Source organism: Xiphophorus couchianus, chromosome 4 (assembly GCF_001444195.1).
Source record: "Xiphophorus couchianus chromosome 4, X_couchianus-1.0, whole genome shotgun sequence".
Classification (NCBI taxonomy): Eukaryota; Metazoa; Chordata; class Actinopteri; order Cyprinodontiformes; family Poeciliidae; genus Xiphophorus; species Xiphophorus couchianus.
The window spans coordinates 8,818,038-8,838,245 of NC_040231.1; the positions used below are offsets into that span (position 1 = coordinate 8,818,038).

At 38.7% G+C, this 20,208-nt stretch overlaps 1 protein-coding gene and 1 long non-coding RNA gene across 2 annotated transcripts in view; one reads left to right on the forward strand and one right to left on the reverse strand.

The window, feature by feature from the left end:
* nkd1 (NKD inhibitor of WNT signaling pathway 1) overlaps nucleotides 1–10,500 on the reverse strand; it is a 35,188-nt gene extending 24,688 nt beyond the window's left edge. Inside the window, exons 1-3 of the mRNA XM_028014964.1 lie at nucleotides 10,319–10,500; nucleotides 10,177–10,209; nucleotides 9,852–9,991 (exon numbers count right to left, since the gene is read on the reverse strand). Of these exons, the coding sequence (XP_027870765.1) occupies nucleotides 9,852–9,991; nucleotides 10,177–10,209; nucleotides 10,319–10,343 (198 nt within the window). The 5' untranslated portion in view covers nucleotides 10,344–10,500. The remainder of the gene's footprint in view (nucleotides 1–9,851; nucleotides 9,992–10,176; nucleotides 10,210–10,318) is intronic.
* A 2,979-nt stretch (nucleotides 10,501–13,479) lies between these two features.
* Nucleotides 13,480–16,039, forward strand: LOC114143794 (uncharacterized). The gene is made up of 3 exons (XR_003595319.1): nucleotides 13,480–13,757; nucleotides 13,841–13,959; nucleotides 15,828–16,039. It is a non-coding gene; the product is annotated as an uncharacterized LOC114143794 (long non-coding RNA).
* Nucleotides 16,040–20,208: the final 4,169 nt, after the last annotated feature.

The following is a 20,208-nucleotide window of genomic DNA, read 5'->3' on the forward strand; positions in this document are numbered from 1 at the left end:
AAAGTTGAATGGAAGGAAAACTGCTACAGAAAAAAGCATAAGCAATATGGAAAACAAAAAACAAAACCTTGAGTAGGTTATGAGCAATGACCATTGAAAGGTTTGTGGAGACTCTCAAGATGTGACCAAAAGCTGGAGGCAGTGCTTTAAAAGCCACCACACACAGACGTATCCAGGACATGGGCTACATTGTCACATTCCCTGTGTGAAGCAGAGAGGGAAGAACATTTCTGTTTTTAATTTTAGATATTTAAGAAAAGTTCCAGAAGCAAACCTGCACTCAAAATCTTCAGAAATGGCTGTGAACATTTTTGGGGTTTCAACCATTTTTAAAAGTCCGTTAGATCCCAAAACAGTAAAAATGAAAATCTGTCTTAAGACAGTGACTAGATGAGAAGAATGAAAAACCTATAATGACATAAGCGTTCCATTGCAGTCGATATTGATAATTACTGACGAGTTTTTTGTTTTAAATATCTAAAATACTACCAAAGTGAAGGCATGACCATTCCTTTTTTACCTACCATTTTCATTCCACACCTTTGTTTTTGTTATTTTTAAGCAGTTATGATGCAGGTAAGGTAACACGTTGTTGCTAGGTAACCAAAGAGTGAGTGAGATAGTTGATGCCACCAACCTTGAGAGGGTTGATTGAGTGGGTAAAGCCTATCCTCTGTCTACATCTCCCATAATACTGTGCAGTTCTCGACTTATTGAATATTCTTTCAGATATTTTATCTATTGACATTGATCAGATGTCTGTCACAATACGCATTATTATAGATTTATTGTCCAGCTCCACTATAGACCTGGATTTGTAGTTATGTTTAAATTTTTTGGTGAGTTTGATGGTAGGCCACAGAACCCTTTCAGGAGCAGTGGACTGATTTGCTCTACCTCATCTGGAGAGTGAGATCCTCTGGGTGTAAATCCACCAGGGACAGACAGCTTTCCTTTCAGAAGGGCCAATCTTCTGTTTAATTTTCCTTCAGCTAAAAACATCCCGTATAAGACAATCCAGACCTCTTCCCAGCTTGGCGCCACAGGAAGAGCCAAAACGGACTTGAACTTCTGTCAGGGAGAGGCACAATGCTCTCCAACATCTGTTTACCTAAATTTACTTCCTCCATTCCCTCCACCTCAGGTGGCCTCAAAGCCCCGGTCACTAAAGCATGCAAACACAAGGAGGATGAATACACCAGGGCTCATGGAAACTGTGGAGCACACATCACTGGCATTTCCCTAGATCCTGTTAGTAAAACAAACAAAAGGAGAGGATCCATGCTGGGACTCTGTTAGCAGTGATAAATGGATTCGCATATTAGGCTAAACACACGGGTAATGTGCAGATTCAGATTTGGGACTGCCTCCAGATTTCATTGTGCATGCATGCTCCTCTGCATGTGCTCAGTCTCATGAGAGCTTGATAGCAGTTTTATGCAGATGCCCATCTCGTCACATCTGAGAGACACTTTTGAGTTCTCGGTCCAATTATTCAGCACTTACCGCATGGGCCTAAGCGCGGTCCACAGGGGAGTCAGATAAACAAACAGCAGAGAATTATTCAGGATTTAAACACTTAAAAATCCACTTCAACAGAGCCATTTATGTGGTTAATTAAAATGAGCACTGAACTCCCAAAGAAAGCCCAGAACTACCATAAAGGCCCCGCTAACCTAGAGCGACTCCCAGACCCACACAAACAAAACCCTCTCCCTCCTTGTAATATGACCTAAGCTCACACTGATGCATCTGTGTGCTATTACTTGAGGAAATCTTATACATATCTGAAGGTCTGAGTACAAAGAATAGAAGACGTACCTATGCGGAGCATTTAATGCATTTACTAAAAGAAAACATATTAAAGACTGATTCTTTTCCTCCTTACACTATTTTAACAGTGTTCAAACATAAAACTTTTCAGAGTGCTAAACACATCTCTCAAGGGTAAGCAAATATTGCTTGAAAGCTGGAAGCGGATGATGGATTTTATAGATGAAATAACAGAGAGACTATGATGTTACCAACAGACTGCAAGCAGTCATTGTCCTTATTATGGAGCCTATAATATCATATCAAAAGGGAGCAAAAATCAGCATTTTTTATGTCATCATCACAACCAATGAGATCTGGAGCCAATAAATATCTCTGGCAGCTAAGAAAGTTTTTGAAACTGAAATAAAGGTTTAGGTCCCTCCCACTGAGGAAAAGAGCCAGATGGAAATGGATGTGTTGCCTTTTTGTTCTGTGTTAAAGGCACGCTAGGTCCAAAAAGTCTTTCTGATCTGCATTGCCTTGCCTAACTGGAAAGATCCCTTGCTGCACCTTTTTGACACTTTATCATGTTACAACCACAAACTGCCATGTATTTTTACACAATGTAGTGCATAGCTCTGAATAGGAAAAAATATCTGTAAGGTTTGGTGTGTATTTGCATTCAGTCTCTCTGAGTAATGCATTGCCGAATATCCTTTTGCTGCATTTAAAGTTGAAAGTCGTTTGATTCTACAAACTTTGAACATCAAGAGAAAAAGTAATTGCTCATTCGTCATTGCTACATAGCTAAAGCTTTGTTAGTTGTGATAGAAAGAGTTTGTGATTAGCCATTTTTAAGACCTGCTCTGGATTCTAAATTGGACATAAGTCTGGTCTTTGACTGGGCCATTCTAACACATCAGTATGCTTTGATCTAAGCTCTTACCTTGTAGCTCTGGCTGTATGTTTTTGTTTGACTGTTCTACTGTAAAGTGAGTCCTAAGAAAATCATTCACACTGCTACTGCTACGACTGCAAAAAGGCCAGATTTTTTAAATCCATATCTATTAGCTCTTAACACATTTGTTTGTTGACACTATTTATCTCTGCAGCCCTGCAAGTAATTGGTCCAGCTCAAATTAAAAGCTGACTTTTCAAACTTTTCAAATCTTTCTATGAAAAACAGATATTATTTTCCTTCCAGTTCACAGTTTTGCATGACTTTTTGTTGGTCAATCAAATAAAACGCCTTGGACTATGTGGTTATAATGTGGCAGAAAATAGAAAGTTTGAGGAGTATGAATTCCCTTTGGCATACTGACTGAAATAACAGCAAATCTATTGGATTAAACGTTTTACACTTTCCTTCCCTTTCTGTTCCTTTAACCCATTGTCTCCACTCAACAAAGGAATATATTATATAAAATAAAAATCCAGTCCAGCCAAATAAATGAAAACATCTTCAGAATGTATCCGTTCTTTAGGGGTTTTGAAATAAACATCACCCTCAAGTGTGCAACAAAATCCTTTAGCTAGGGAGACACTTTGATCAACAGCTATCCGTTGCTCCAAACTGAGCATATATTTGGGGAGACAAAGCACAATCTCAGCTGCTAATCCCCTGAGATTCAGAGCGCATTCCCAAAGAAGCCTTTGATCTCTGGAGTGCATCCGGACAGCTGACTTCAGACATACGCACACTTGCATGCACACGCAAGGAACAGATATACACAAACACAAGCATTCGTCTCAGACTGATAATGTGCCAAATTGCACTTTTATTTGTGGTTGCTACATTCGGTGACAGCTGAAGATTTTTTTTTTTCACAAATGGAGGTACATTAAGTGACTTCTATAGCTAAGCTCAACAGATTCAGGTCTACATTTCTATACAAGCTTGTATTTGAAATACCTTACCTCAAAAATGTCTATGACTGTAGCCTATTCTTAATGCTTGAAATGTATAATTGAAAGATGGCACTTTCTATCAACATCAAAAATATTGATATATTTTATTTTTTTATTTATACTGCTTGAGATTTTTCACACTTTGAAACCAATGTATTCAATGTATTTTATTAGAAATTTCTGTGGTGAACCAACACGAACTATCGCATATTTGTGAAGCACATGGAAAATGATTTGAACATTTTTTACTCTTCCAAACCTTAAAACTTTGGTGTATTTGTTTTCAGCCCCCCTGAGACAGCACTTTGTAGAGGCACCTTTCACTGTAAACACAACTGGCACTCTTTTGGGACTGTGTCTCTACCAGCTTTGCATATCTAAAATCTGCTATTTTTTTCCAGTCTTCTTTGCAAAATTGCTCAACCCCGATCACCTGGGATAGACAGCATTTTATGAAGAACAATTTTTAAGCTTTACCACAAATTCCCATCTGTGCAGAATCAATTTTCTATCCAAGATAGTATTTAATTTTGGTCTCATTTGACAAGAGCCCTCACATGGACTCTAATTACTAACTAGGTGTAAATAGAGTCACATGGACCCTGTTCACTAACTATTTACTAACTAGGCACAGGGTTTTATTTTGGGGTATCAAACTAAGAGGATATAAAAATAAATGTACAGCACACTTTTCAGATTCCTACTTAAAAAAAGATTTGAAAAGTACTTCCACTTCAAATTCATGCAGTACTTTGTGCTGGTCTTTCATATAAAATTCCATTCCAATGCATTAATGTACTAATTTGACAGGCATAAAAACTCTAAATACATGGTTCTGAAACATCAGTGAAACATTTAGTGCAGTCTGGACAGTTTTATTTTACACAAAACTAATGTCATTATTTCATAAGATTTTTTTTCAACTGACAGTAATCCTCTCTGCTTTGTCATGAAAGAGAAACTCCTTCAGCTTTCAGTAAACTATGTGACATACAACGCCTGATGTGACATTAAAGCCACCTCAACATCCTGGACCCTCCCAGTCCTCCAGCTAATTTGATGTCAACCCAAGACCTCAGATACATCTTCTCACGATGGGAAAAGAAAAAATCACATAGCCCCTATGGCCAGGTGTTACCCCTCCTCCCAAAGGCTGGGCTTTTCTTCTCTTTAGAGAGTGGCTCCAAACTTTTCTCCCAGCCTCTTCAAAGAGCAACAACAGGTCCTTGGCCCCTTGGGACCACAGAGGGGGTAGAGCATGGTGGGAGAGGGGTATACGTCACACAGCATGCACAGGAGGCCAGTCGGTGGGAAAAGAAATTGCAATGCACTGGGAGAGGAGAAAAAAGAGAAGAGGGAGAAGAAGAGGAGTCTGAAACTGAAAGGTGCTTTCAGCTTCTAGACAAGAGCCCCAGCTTTGTGAAAACAACCTGGAAAGGAAAAGCACAACACAAACCTGCCATGTGCTTAAAATCTTTAGGAGCATTTCCAAAAGGTCTTTCTACTTTACAAAAATTGCTTCTAAAAAAATCAAAGACAATGCAACCAACTGTGAATCAGGGAAGGTGGGAGCCAGAGCGCCGATGCTATCCGCTTTTGAATTGCATTCTGTTGTCAAATGCACCTTTTGCTCTTTGTCTGAACGGCTCACAAACTTCTGTTGGAGAGGAAAATCTAAGCTTTTGGAACTGCAAGAGCAGCAGGCTGGGAAGCCTCAGTGTGGAGGGTTCTTTTAAACTACACACAGATTGGAGCTTCACAGAGAGGAGGAGCCATCAGTGTCACTACAAACACCTCCCTGCACGGCCCACTTCAAATGCAGTCGCATGTCATCAACCGCAACCAACACAGGGCACATGAGAAACGCAACAAACAGATGGAGGATAGGAAGGCAGAGAGGGGAAGAAGGCAGAACCAAAGGGAGTGGGGAAGGGGGAGGTAGCAGAATAGTAGAGGGTGGCTTATTAAAACAGAGCTTCTCATGTGAACATCTGACGATTACTTCCAGAAGAAGCAACAAACCGAACCAGCTGAAAAGTTTTCTGAAGTGAAAATACTCAGCTATTTATCCGCCTCTAACGATACACTTCTGCAAGCTTCAAATATCAGATTTACGGCTGGGTATGGATGTGGACACCGTGCTGCACGTCACTGAGGCTCACATGACTCTGATCTTATTGAGGTTCACTATCCACCTGCTTACACCACTCACTGCCCAACAAGTCTCTATGTGGATTTTATGAATGGGAAAGTACTCACACCTCTTTAAGCTTTTTATATTTTGACTGATTGCATCTACAAACGTACAAACTTACTGGGGTTTTATTGGCATCCCAATAAATAAGCTGGATGATAATTGCAAAGTGGTTGGAACGTAATAAAAGGTTTTGAAAATGTTTTAGAGTTAAAAATGTGAAAAGTGTGGCTTACAATCTCTTACAGTAAACACTTTTTGTTGATTCTTTCTGCCAACTCTCAATTTTAAAAACCCTGTGAGAGAAAAGCATTTCCACAGCATGATGAAGCCACTACCGTGTTCCACTGTTAAGGGGGTGTAAATACTTTTGCAACAATGCCAAACTGTTGATGTGAGCCACATCTCTCAACCTCAACATTCTTTTAAAGTCAGCATTGTTCCTTTTGGGATTATAGTGTGGCAAAGATCGGCTCAGAAGAATTTCAAGCATGGACACCCCACTGGTGACACCCGACCCACATTCTCCTGAACCCTGGTCCAACTGGGAGGGGAGCTTAAAGAACAGTGGCTATAAATAACTATCCCACCAGGTATTCCATGAAACACCGACAACTTTCAAAGCCAAGAGAAGACTTGCGTTCAATTGGAGCGAGATTTCAACTCCTGTTTCTAACAGCGCTTTTAGATTTGACTTTTACACATAAAAAGAAAATAAATCCTTCACACATTACAAAATGGAAATAAATAATATTTTTGCTAAATGTTTTTTTGATAACTATCTTTATATATTTCCCCTAATGAATAGATAATACAATTAAAATCACTTTATTTACAGGTGAACTGATTAAACTTTCCTGGTTGACAGTTTTTCAGAGGTTTTATCTGTCGATTTTAATTTGACTGATTCAGATTTTTTCTTTAAGGATTTTTACACATAAAAGTACTGCACCGTCAAACTGTTTTTAATCTAAAAAAAACTAGAAAATCTAGTTTCTTTTAGAAACTAGAAATTTTTTTATAAATTTTTAAATAAAAAAATTAAGTTTTTAGGTATTTAATGATAAGGGATAAATTGGTAGATACCAATCAAAGGCTGACGGATTATTACATTTAATTTTAATTAAGTAATCAATAAAAGTAAGACTGACCCTGCAAATTATACATTTCATAGTAGTGAAATGCAGGAATCAATAACCTTTTAAGACATCCGATAGGGAGAAACACAAACGATTACCTGATGTATTATAGATTTAATAACTTTTAAAAAGTATCCTAAATCTACATATTTAGTTTACATCATCTTGTGAATCGGAGAGACCCAGCAGAAAGCTAGATTGACACAAGAATTTCAGTCTGTAACAAAGGAAATTAATAAGAGGAAACTTCTATAGAAAGAGATTCCATGCCAACAAGTTTACAGTCGACGCCCCCTCCACTATTGGCCAAAGGTTTTTACACGGCGGTGCTGCTGGAAATAGAAAGCGACTGAATATGCTGAGGAACAAAGGAATGGATGTTTGTTTTTGTGCTCATTATTTATTGTCTGTGCTTGGTAATACTGTGGTTTAAAATGTTCAAATTGCCTCAAGTCATTTAAATAATGTGGAATAGTAGTACTCCTGCCAACAAGCTTTTAGAAAAAAAACAAAGTTTCTTCAAAATATATCAAAAACTAAGACATAAAACTGAGGTTTGAGATTGATCTTGCTTCAATAACTAATCCCGATTAATAATGTCAACACCACCAGTAAAAAAAAACTCCTAAAACTATCTACAATTTTACTTCATGATTAAGAACACATGTAATGCTAAAGCAGCTTCCAGCACAAAACAAATTAATGATTTTATACTAGAGATTTCTTTTTGATGTAGTGCCCAACAGAAAAATGCATAATTGTGCCAATTTATTCAAGCTGTGCTTAACTAATTCATGTATTTCTACTTTAGAACTGACTTTTGTACATAGTTACAAATTATATTTGTTGTCTAGCACATTCTCAATTTTTATGCAAACAATTGCTCACCAAAATGCCTTGCACAAGTAGCTGTTTTCACTATCTTTGTTATACAGTTGCATTTTATTGCATTAAATTACCTTAAGTTGAGAAGAGCTGCAAGCATCAGAAGGTGGGTTCGGACATAAGTGATGCAAGAGTAAAATAGGGTAAAATAAAGTAGTTTACTACATCAAGCAGTAGGTGCTGACATGTTCATGTTTACGGAATGACCCAAAAATTTAAATGATGCTATACAGCATCAAACAACAGTGTGTCGTCTATTTAGAATGCAACAGATCCGGGATTTGGCTCTACGTTTAATAAACTAGCAGATTTATGATGAAAATGTCTGGATCCTGGGTGGGCGAATTCATTTCCCATTTTTCTACTTAACAGGTCTCAATTCCTGAAACATGCATGCCTTTGAGGAAGGCATCTCTAACCAAAGAGGCTTAAAAGCTCCTCTGAAGCAATTCCAAAGGATCTCCCTACTTGACAACAGCGGCACAGTGTTTACCACACTGCCAAAATACAAAACAAGCATGATCTCCAACATTTCTCCCCAGCCTTTACAATCCATACTTGTCACTGGACTGTCACACAGCAATGCTTTCAACTCAGCCTGGGTCTATTGTTAACTAAATTACAAGAGAGAGACTGAGAGAGAGACTCAGATCAGTTAGAGTCTGACATCATCAATGTTCCATGCACGAGTAAATGCGAGTTCAAGCAAGCAGTGTAAGCATTCACTGTTGCAGTACAAAACAACTACAGTGCTAAGCAAAAGTATTCATAGCAGCTTAAAGTTTTTCACATTTTGTCACATTACAGCCACAAACATAAAATGCATTTTGTGGGGATTTTATGTCATGGGCCAACAAAAAGTTGCACATAACTTTAAAGAGAAAAGAAACTAATGATCTCAGTTTAAATACAAATGGTCTGTTAAAAACATCAAACAGGTCACGCTTGGAAAAGCTTAAACGTCTCATAGGAAGAGTTCAGAAAAATACAAACCAATCCTCCTAAACTGACCGTTCAGAAAAGCATCAATCAGAAAAGTAGTCAAGTAGCCCACGGTAACTCTGGAGGAGCTGCAGAGTTGATATGAGAATCTAAAGACAGGGTAACTATGCAGGCGTGTCCAAAGTCGGTCCTCAAGGGCCGGCATCCTGCATGTTTTTGTTCTCTCCCTGGTTGTAGTAACAACCTTCTCAGCTTGTCAATGTTCTCCTAAGGCCTCTAATGAGCCATCATTGGATCCAGGTGCGTTAAACCAGGGAGAGAACTAAAACACACAGGATGGCGGCCCTCCAGGACCGACTTTGGACACCCCTGGAACCTAGAGGAAAACCTGTCAGAGGCTGCAAAATACCTAAGAGTGCAGTCACAGTCTATCGTTCCAGCAGATCAGAAACGCTAATTATTACACTAAAATGATTTTGTTCAAATAAATTGAGAATGTGTGGCAGGACTTCAAAATTGATGTTCACTGATCTGACTGAGAATGAGGTATTTTCGAAAGAAGAATGGGCAGAAATGTCAGTCTGCCGATGTGCCCTGAGCATATAGGGGTTTCTACAAAATACCATCTCTTAGGTGGGCTTCATAAATACAAGCTGCGTTTTTTATTTTACTTTAATTTTATTTGTCTAAATAACATGAAAACCATCCCTAGCAATTATTCTCTTCTTTGTGCTGATTTGTGTTACAAAATTCCGATAAAAGCAATAAAGTAAAGTAAATTTAACGTGTAAAAATGTGGAAAACCTATCAGGGTGTGAATACTGTTGCAAGCCGGTGTATGAGCGAAAACCAGCCTCGTGCTGAAACGGTGATAAACTCGATCGCAGTTTCAAAAACCGACATTAAACATTGTTTCTAAAATTTTTACTCAGACATGTTCAAGTGGGAAAAGGGAGATACAACTTATACCGAATTTTCCGAGTAAGTTGGCAGTAAATAAGTGAACGTAGGTGGCCAGGGGAACTCACCCGTGCAGTCAGTCCGCAGTTACTCTTATGGTGACAGTCCTGTTGCTCGAGGCGAGAGCTCGTGCAGTAGTATTTCTGCTTCACGAGCCAGTCGTCGACTCCCTTTTTCGCCAAACAGGCATTCACAACAAAGCTGTCGCCTGAAACACAAAAAAACACATGTTAGACGCTTAAAAACAATAATTTATTAAGCAGAACTCATTCTTCCGAAAAACGGGACTCTCTTCTCTAAGAGACGAACTCTACGTGTAACGTTTCCATTTACAAACTGACTGAAAATATTAAAAGTACACTATGAAGGGGGGCAGAAATAAAGTCTGCTTACCTTCTGGACTCTCCCTCGGTTTACAAATAGTGGCTTGAAAGACAGAAAAATGGAAAACAATGAATGTGTTACTAGAAAGTATCAAAGCGCAGTTGGAACAACTACTGCTGTGTTTTTTCCTATCGGGAATAAGAAATCGTACCATGCTTCGAGTGCAGTTTACCCATTTCTATACATCGAGTTGGAGTTGAAAACCATCAGAAGAATATAATCCAATGAAATAACAACAGGCTGCGATATCCAGACAGCGGAGCGTCCGTGGAGACCGAGAGCGCACTACATGGAGTGAAGACCGTGTGACCGAGGAGCAGAGTGAGTCTTTGATCCAAAGCGTTGCCGCCAATAGACACAAGCAAGATTATAGGCTGAACAACTTCCTGTCGGCGCGTTCAAAATAAACCCAGTCACATAACCGAGCGGAAAGTTAAGATTAACCAGAATTGAATTAACAGCATTTCATTTTTTTTATTTTTGAAGGCATAAATATTAATCATAACCCCTGAAACTTTAAAATTTATTTTAAGCTAACCTACTTGACCTTAAAAAAATGGGGCTCACGCTCAAAATCTCAAAATTGACGGTAACAAAGCCAAAGCATCCAGATTCCGGAACCAGTTGAGTCTCTCATTGTAACTTGATGCCGCTTGTGCAGCTTCACCCCGCTTCAGTCTCGTTAAAGCGCTGATGAGGTGACATCAAAACGATTACATTTTTAACTGTACGACTATAATATCAACCCCGAGTGTGAGCGAATGAGCGTAAACCCACTGATTATAGTCTTAGTTTTCTCAAAAGGAGGGTCACGTTCCAGGCAGGGGTCACAACCCGGGGCCCCAATCGGACGTGCAGCCTGTCACGTTTTTTGTTGTCAGAGTTAATTGTAGACTAGAAACATAAGTGCACCAAAATGTACTTCTTATGTATTGACATACTATTACAAAGAGCTCTACTCAGCTCTTTATAATAGCTTCAATTACATGAAAGTGAACAATTTATGAATGCTCGAAATGTTTAATTATATCTTACAGATTAAACATAGATCCATTGTGTTCACCATTTGAAAAACACAATTTAGGATCAGTCCAGCAAATAATGATAAGTGACAAAGACATGACTGATTGTTTCTATGTGTCTGCAAAATGCTGTTTGTAAACACGGGGTCAGTCTAAGCTCCACCTTCCAAACTTTTATGAATCTATTTAATGTGTGATACAACAACATTTGAAAAAGGAAAAATAGTCCCTGCACAAAAATATAAAATAGGTCAGTGGCTCTTTGCAGTTTCCGGTGGGTTTGACAAGGACCCACCTTCAGTGTTGGGCCTCATAAAACCTTTAGCTGGCTCTGAGAACAAAGGAGGATAAAGTTGCATGACAATTGAATTGCATTTGAATTTATAACCCTTTTAGAATTAGATAAATCAAGTCAACAATTATGCACCCATTTGGGCCTCTTGAGGTCAGAATCAAATCAGGATTAGTGCACAGCGCTCATCACTCTGTTTGAGGTCTCTGACATGAGAATAAGAGTCTTATTGGACTGAGGCAGCAGATGAAAGCAAGCTAAGATGCTTTTGATGTCTTCAGATATACAGCATAAAGACAGCAGCTACTGGGCCATTTCATGCCAGGCTGCCAGTCTCTCAGTGTGACAGTAATATTGCACACAGTGGGCTTCGCCTTGCCAACCATAAACATTAAGGTTCCAGATGTTCTCCCAAGAAGTCTTCTGTAAATTGTATCTGTGGAAGATCAAAAGTTATGTTAATTATGCTCAAAGGTTTTGCATTCAAGGACCGATTCCTTTCACCCTTTTCCTCTAAAATACTTTGAATCATAACTCTAACTACAACACATTTTCTAATAAAGAAGACAGAACAGATTACATTAATCTTTCATAGATTAGATTGAATTATATTAAATCAAAGGGACAATTTACAAAAGAAAAAATCATTTTAAAAGCAAAAACTGCAAATTTTTATCTGATCAATTAGATAACAAGAATATATTGCTTTTAATTACTTATTTAACTTTGCATGAATTACTCTACTTTTACCAAGAATGATGCCAAAAGGTATACATTAATAGGAATACAATAATTTATTTGACTTGTTTAAGAATCCTTTACAAAAGCATATTCAACAAACAGAAAGCACCTTGGAGAAATTTATCTTAAGCCTGCTGGATTTGTTTAATCTTTAATTTTACATCTTCAAATAGAAAGCAAAACTTAGGCAGAACTAAATGAGCCAGTGTTTTATTTGCTCATTTACAAAAATGAACTATTCATGATTACACTGGGCTCCCAGGAGTTTTTATTAAGGCACTGAAATACTTGAAATGATCTGCTATCACATCTTAGCATGTTTTGTGTTATAAAGCATAGCTTGTCAGACAAGATAAGTGAATTGAGCGATCAGAATAAGTCATTAGATGGAATTGGATATGTGTTCAGCATTAGTTATGAGTTTGAAAGAACCAAATAATTTAGTTTCACACAAATCAGTTTCAGACCTCTCTGTTCATGCTTAAACTTGAACTGTACCATGAGACAGTTGTTCATGTTGGTGAGAATAAATCAATTCTGTTTATCTCTTATAGCTAGTTGCTAAGCTAAACCTACAGGAAATGACATGCAAAGGGGAGCTCTGCTTAGAGGAAATGACACACTAGGGAACGCCCTCTTTGGGGCGTAGCTTAGACAGAGGCTAACAAAAGAAGTTATCAACTGTTGCTCATTGCCATTTTGACTGTTAGCTCTTAAAGGTAGCATGTCAGAATTGACCAGCTGTATTTTGGTATAATAAATGGAATTCATGAATTCAGCTCATGGACTCTTTTTCAACCTCTTACATCACGAACTTAGCATGGAGAACAAATGATTCTCATCAATGTCTCAAGTAGGATTGGTGAAGCAGAGACCCATTGAGTTGGGTCAACACTGCCCATTTTTTTGGTCCAATTTACACCCAATTCCTAATCAGCCAGTCTACTCTAGATGTGGTCAGTCAGCAAAGCTAATCAGAACAAAAAACAGTTATTTTCAAACTGGTGGCTGCAAGTGTGTGAGGGAACCTGAACTGACCCAACTTCAGTCGCAAACATTTGAATGTTTTATGTGGACCTGAATTCAGTCAGGTAGTGTGAACACATCACTGACAATGATCAAGAGAGGTTGGGATAAGACATCAGCTGCGATGTAAATCCTGGAAATATGTTCTAGTAACGCCACCTATTGGTATGGCTGTTCCAACTTCAAACTGTTGCCCAAAAAAGAGTTTCCACGAGAGTCCAGAAGGTTTCAGTTGGTCTGAAAATCATGTTGGCGTGAACCAACATCAAGCACAGTTGTTAAGTATGTGATCCACAGTTGTTCAGTTGTAGAACAGGAACCAGTCTCTTAAAGTGAATACCTACTCTTTTCTAAATCTGTCAAGACTGGGAAAGTTGCATGGTATTTCCACAGCTTTGAGAGGTTGCTAAGAGCAACAGTGAGTCTGGCAGAACAGACTTCTTTGGGATCTTCAGGAGGAGATCAAGCCAAGACAAACTGTAACTGTGGAGGGTTAGCCAAAGGGGAAGGTGAGTCTAGGTGACTCGAGGCTCTTTAAGGGCTCATATAGGGTGAAAATGGAAATGTATGGAATGTATGTATGGAAATACAGTTGCCTTAGGAATGAGTCCAATGGTAACAGCGGTCTGACTGAGCAAAGATTCGCCAGGAGGTTAGCCAGGGAAAGGACATATTAAGACAGTCATTACCAAGGTTTACACCAAGTGGAAGGTGAGTCTATCTAAATAGAGACACAGAAAGTTTGGTCTAACTACTAAGGTGTCACACTTCTCAGTCTCTTGTGAAAAGTTTACTCTAGGACCAGTGCCCTGCAATTTTTAGAAGTGACCATCCAACACTCCTGAATCAAATGGCTGAATTATCTCCTCAGTAGCAGTCAAGGTCTCTGCAGACCTCTATTTCACTCAGGTGTGTTGAAGTAGAAAGGCATCTAAAACTTGCAAGACACTGGTCCTCAGTGTCTGGATTTGAAGACTACTGCTCTAAAATTAGCTTGTGAATGTTTGTTTTTGGAATCAGAATTTCAACACATAGTAATGAAGAGGAGAGTGTATCTGTTAGGGAACCATAGGGTCTAATCATTGCTTTATGAAGATTCTGAAGAGCTCTGTCGGCATCTTTTGGCTAAATGGATTTGGGGATTAATCTGCAGTAATGCAGGCTCTGCTCCAGTTAGGAAGAGTAGAGAAGCAGGTCATCCAAAAAGCTTTTACCATGACCGTTAGGTATGGAAAAGAAAGAATAATATTCTGGACATGATGGCTGAAATTAGCATCCTCTGTAAGAGCTTCATCGTTTACTGGGGACTCAAAGTAAAGTTGTTGCTCTGCCACATCAGAATAAGATTAACTTCTTGGGGCATTCTGGGCATCTTCCTTCAGAGGTTTTCTGGGCCTTCCCTGCACAAAGGAGACCCAGGAACAAAGCCAGAACATGCAGAAGAGATTATATTTGTCTTTGGGAATGGCTAGGAAGTTCCAATGATGAGCTAGAGAGGATCATTGATGTTACTTCCAGATAAAGCACTTCAAAACCAGACTGATTTAGCTTTATTTGATTAAGCAGATTAAATAAATAAACAAATAAATAAAGACTCCTCACCTCCCATGAGCTCCCATGGATGACTTGGTGTTGTATGAGTTAGATAAACAAGCTTCTTAGAAAATACATCTAAGTAGATGAAGAGCCAGTTCATACACACATGGAAAATATAAGTTTCAACTACAGTAAATGAGAGCTGGATGGATTTTTAGTAAAGTTACATTGAAAACTTTATCATGCCTTGTTCACCATCACATATTTTGTAAAAGTTAGTAAAACTAGAGGAAAGGTGAAAGGTACAATATAAATACAGAAGCTTAATATCTAAGTCTATTCACTGGAATCATGTTCATAAATCATCCTTCTATGCTTACGACTCAGTAGCAGTCCTAACTTCACCATCACATGTTGTACCAAGAGGAATCTAACTATCCTTTGAACTGGACTGCCATAGACACACAGATGAGCTTGTTATTATAGCAACTTGCCCAAATTTTCTGGGAAAGAAGGCCTGTCCCTCTGACACACTTCCTGTCCTTTGAAGAGGCCAACGGAGAGATGGCTTTGCGAGCCCTATTTCCAAGCTCTTGCCTTTGATGCTTGTGAAAGCGGAGGTGGCAAGGGTTTAAAGCCATCCCAAGGACATGAAGATACCCTGGCCCCCCACCCCCAACCTACAATCAATCCACGTTATCATGGGATGGAATTATTTTATACTGGCCCTTTATCAAATCGGAGAACAAATATCTGCGGTTTATTGAGTCATTTATCAAACCCAGAGAAGAGACAAGTTTTTAATTCCTTTGTGTTCCCTTGTCTCCATAGAATAAATCTAAACACTGGGAGCAGCTGCTCATTGATGTAGGTGGCCTTGATTGATTAACGTAGATCGCCCTTAGGGAAAATCCTCCGTAGCCAATACTGACTCATTCCATCATATAATTTGTCATACTCTTTTGAAAAAATAAATGGTGGCAGTCAGGCACGAGTCAGGGGGGAATCTAATGATTTTTGGTTGTTCCTTCTAACAATTTTAGGGACCTGATGCCTGCCGAGGCCACTGAGGAGAGTGTTTCCTGAAGATGAAGAAGAGAGTGTGAAGCAGAGAGAGAGAAGAGCAGCTGCAGGTCGCAAAAAACTCAGACATGTGACTGTTGCCTTTATGTGAGGGAACAAAAGGGCATGAGCCTTGCAAAGGGCAGAAGACAATAGTGACTGAAGTAAAGTGATGATTCCTGCCATCGTAGTGACTCGGGCTATTATGGTGGCCCAGTGTGTGATGTGTCAGGCCTTTAAGAAGAGGAAAAACAGCCTGCTTGTTGGTTATTGCTTTTCTGCATGCTGTGTTTTGCCCAATATCTAGATTTAGTATTTCTCAATCTTTTTCAAAATATTTTTTAAAATTTTTGAAAAAGGTCATATAGACTCATAAAAGCAACATATACACCCATAATCTTTTTTTTTTTAGCATTTCTTGATGAAAGATATCTTAACCAGACTGCTGATTCGTGATTTTGCATTATTTGTTTGTAGTGTAAAGTAGGGGAATCCATTCCGTCCCGCTTATAAATTCCTTTTTATCTTTACAGCGGCATATAAAACACCTCTAACAGAGCCTGAAGCCCACTGGCACGTCCTATTTTTTAAAATATGCCCACAGTAAAAGCAAGCTCTTCGGTGGTGTGCAGATAAATGTCCGCATTCCGACTTTTAGGCCTTCTGCTAAATGTCTGATAATTTTTACAACAAAAGGTTCCTCCAAAATTAGGCCTGTATAATCAATGATTTCTGCTTCTGTACTCCTCTTTACTATCTCCCGTCAGCACTGGCTGCTTTTTTGAAGCAGTGGGGGTGTCGCCCCATCCAGAACGAGGACACAATTAGTGTATTGAGCCGAAAACAGTGGGGTTCTCCTTTGATGTGGGGATCAAATGAAAGAGCTGTGTGTTTTTGTCCAAAATGACAGGCTTGCCAGGTTTACTAATGGGTAGCTAATAGAAAGAGAGGTTTATGATGCTCATTAATTACACAGTCTGTCATGTATTGGAAGGGCAGAATACAGGAGATATATGGGGGAAAGAAAAATAATGTGTGGTGCAACTGAGAAAGCAATAGAAGGCTGGGGGTGGCGGTGGCTAGACGGTAAAGGAGAAATTGGAAAAGAGTGGAAAGAAATGGGAAGGGCAATGAGATGATCTCCACAGAGGTCTTTGGACCAGATTTGAGTTTTTGGAGAGCAAGAAAGGGAAGAGGAACAAAAAGAAAGAAACAGGAGGAGATAAAATAATCCCTTCCCAAAGATAAGAGCAGCCACCAAGACAGGAGCTTCAAAGAGCAGGAGACACTCTCATGGGAGCGTGCCATAAACCGTTTCCTCATCTTCAGAGGAAAATTCAGTCCCTGATCCAAACAAGCCCCTGCTCTCAGCACCCACCACCCCGCAGGCGTCCAACACCCGGCGACTCCTGGGGTGCCGTGAACACTTCCAAGCAACTCTCCTTTTGAACTGGTTGGATTCACGTTGAGTGGCGATGGTGATCCACACATTAGGTGCTAATGTAAATAGCTAATGAAGAGAGGAGAAAAAAATTGCAGCCTGTCACTCCCACTGCAGGGAAGGGCAGTGATCTCTGCTATCAGCTTGGACCAGCACAACTCCTATGAACCTTCTGTTTGTCATTTCAAGCTGAACCACTGACAATATAGTCTTTCTGTAGCCTGTTCTTTGTGAATCAGCCAAGGTGTGACTTAAGAGATGCTGCTAGTGGATATTTGGGCATGTTTATGTTAAATGAGACTAATTATCACTCAATGGAACTTGAGACCTCTGAGACATGCATGGTACTAAAGTTGAAGAGTTGGGACTTCTCAGTTGGACAAGCATTAGTTGCCAACCCCACATGCATCTTTCTCAAAGCTATTTTTGATAGTACTTTACAGACAAGTATCTTTAAGCTAGAATGAGCTTTTAGTGCCTGATTGTCCTATGTTGTAGTGGTATTCGAGATCTATCTCTATAACCAGAGTTACATGCTTCCTAACAATCTACCTAATGTTTCCCTGTGTTTTCAGAGATTCTTCATAAGCTATGCCACAAGCCTTTAAGCTACTGTCATATTAAACCTACCATACCCACTGGAAGGTATTCAGATGTTTCTGAATATCTACTCATCTTCCACTATTGTCCAAAGAAGATCCTCTATTCTGGTCATAACAACAGACGGTTGTTAATGCTTACAAATCCCATAGCCAACTGGTTGGAAAAACAGATGCCATCATCACATCTTACAATCAGGCTGTGAAACAACTCTGCTCTTTTAACACTACAGCATGGCTATTACCTTGCTTAGGATTTCAGAGTAAAAATACAATGTCTTGAATTCATTCATACGATCATTTCCCTTAAACAAATCAAACGGACGTCTCAGCCTTTTGTGAAAGGAGATTGTATCACATGAAACCTTTTAGTTCTGTTTAATTTTATTATTCTCAAGCTTAACACCTTTAATTTTCAGTCAGACAGTCTTATTTTTGGCCAGTACTAGGAAAATAGCATTATCTATTTTGATCTGCAGGCTGCAGATTTCATCACACAGATAAAACACAATGGCAGCTGTTTTGGGGCTAACATAAAATATTACTTCCAGACAGTTTTGTAAAAATCACTCATGAGAAATTCCAATCTATTTAAGTTGCTTTCTTAGAAGAGGTGCATTTTATGTCAATAAGTGCATGAGTACACAACATGATTGCAGAACAAATTGATCTACAAAAAAAAAAAAAACTTCTGTCAGTAGGGCACGCCCCCAAAGGAACTACTCAAAGGTCTTTTTTAGTTTGCAGTGTTTTTTTCTGTATTCTTTTTATGTTTATTCTAAAAACATGTTATGTTAAAACAAGTCTAAAATTGCAGCCCGCTGTCAGTGAAAACAGACATGCCAGAAGCACTGTTGTAAAGCAACTGCTTTTAATATTTTTTTTCCACTGCAACAAAACAATTTTGAGCTGGCTCACAACCAGAGCCACAGAACAATGTCTGTATCTGCTCAACTGCAGAACAGCAATAGCATTTCCAAAGTAAAGCAACAAATTTAATTCTAATTCTTTACAGGGTGGTTTCTACCACACAATCCACAAATAAAACTGGCTGATATCTCTTTAATGCAATATTCTAGTCAAACCGCAATGTTCAAATATGACAAATCATACTTCTCAGTCTGAGTAGACCTCTCTCTTTCAAGACATTTTGTATGATATTGTAAATCATAGGACAGGGTTGGGATTATGAGAAATTTAGAACTGCATCTCAGTATTCAATATCTGAATTGGATTGTGCAATATAAATTATCATAGTCTTGCCAACTTCTGTCCACTATTCAAAAGTTGTTCATGCAGGGTGTGAGTCCATCACAAAGACAAACCACGATCTTCATCCATCTCTCAAAACAAAAAATGACCTGCTTATTTGTGAAGTACCTAAAGATAAACTATATACGCATGGGAAGATACAACAATACAAAAGATTTTACATTTTGTGTACATTTAATACTACACCAAATTAAAAGGAGCTACTGATATGCTCTGGTATGCATTGAACTTTAGAAAACCAATCCACCTGAGTTTATGTGCTTCTAATAAGCTGATGATTGCACTTTTACAGCAAGGCTGAAACTGATGGTGGACATTTACAAGAATATTCTTGTAAATGTTAGAAAATTGTGCAGTGTGTGTGAATTGCCTATGTGTTTTGGGGATAACATCATGATAGTATAGCAAGAAAAGCGAAAAGTGAAAAATTTAATTATAGTACTAAGAACATATTAGTGCCATTATTGCTACACTGGAGTTGGGCTGTAATATAATCACATTTGAATAGTCATGGAGTTCCAAGAGATTTTGTGGTGGTCTTAATCTGATGAGAAAGGGGCCTCAGCAATGTCACGCTCAGCAGTTGAATGCAACCATCATATTGCATTCAACTATCTCATTATAGCTTCTGAGATATCCAGGGTTATGGCCTAGCAAGTAAATCTTGTAATAAAACCATTTCTATTTACAAAGGCAAGGAAACACCTGCTTCCTATTTGAACATGAGAAAATGCCCTTTGAACCCATCCAAAACATGTCTACCTACTCAGTATTTTTGTATGACTGCTGACTTTTTTTTTCAAAGCTTTGATTTTTACAAACAATTGGTACTGCTGGGTGGATACAACAGGACACAAACAGATAATTTCTAAACACATCACTCAAAAACTTTAAAAAATGTGTCAATTCAACCAGTTAGACAAAGAACATAAAAGACACTTTTTGACTTACTTTGTGTTTGTCTGTTGGATAAAACCCTCAACAAAATTCATTGATCTTTGTTGTTGTGAAATGGAAATAAGGTTGAGGTGTATAAACACTGCCACAGGG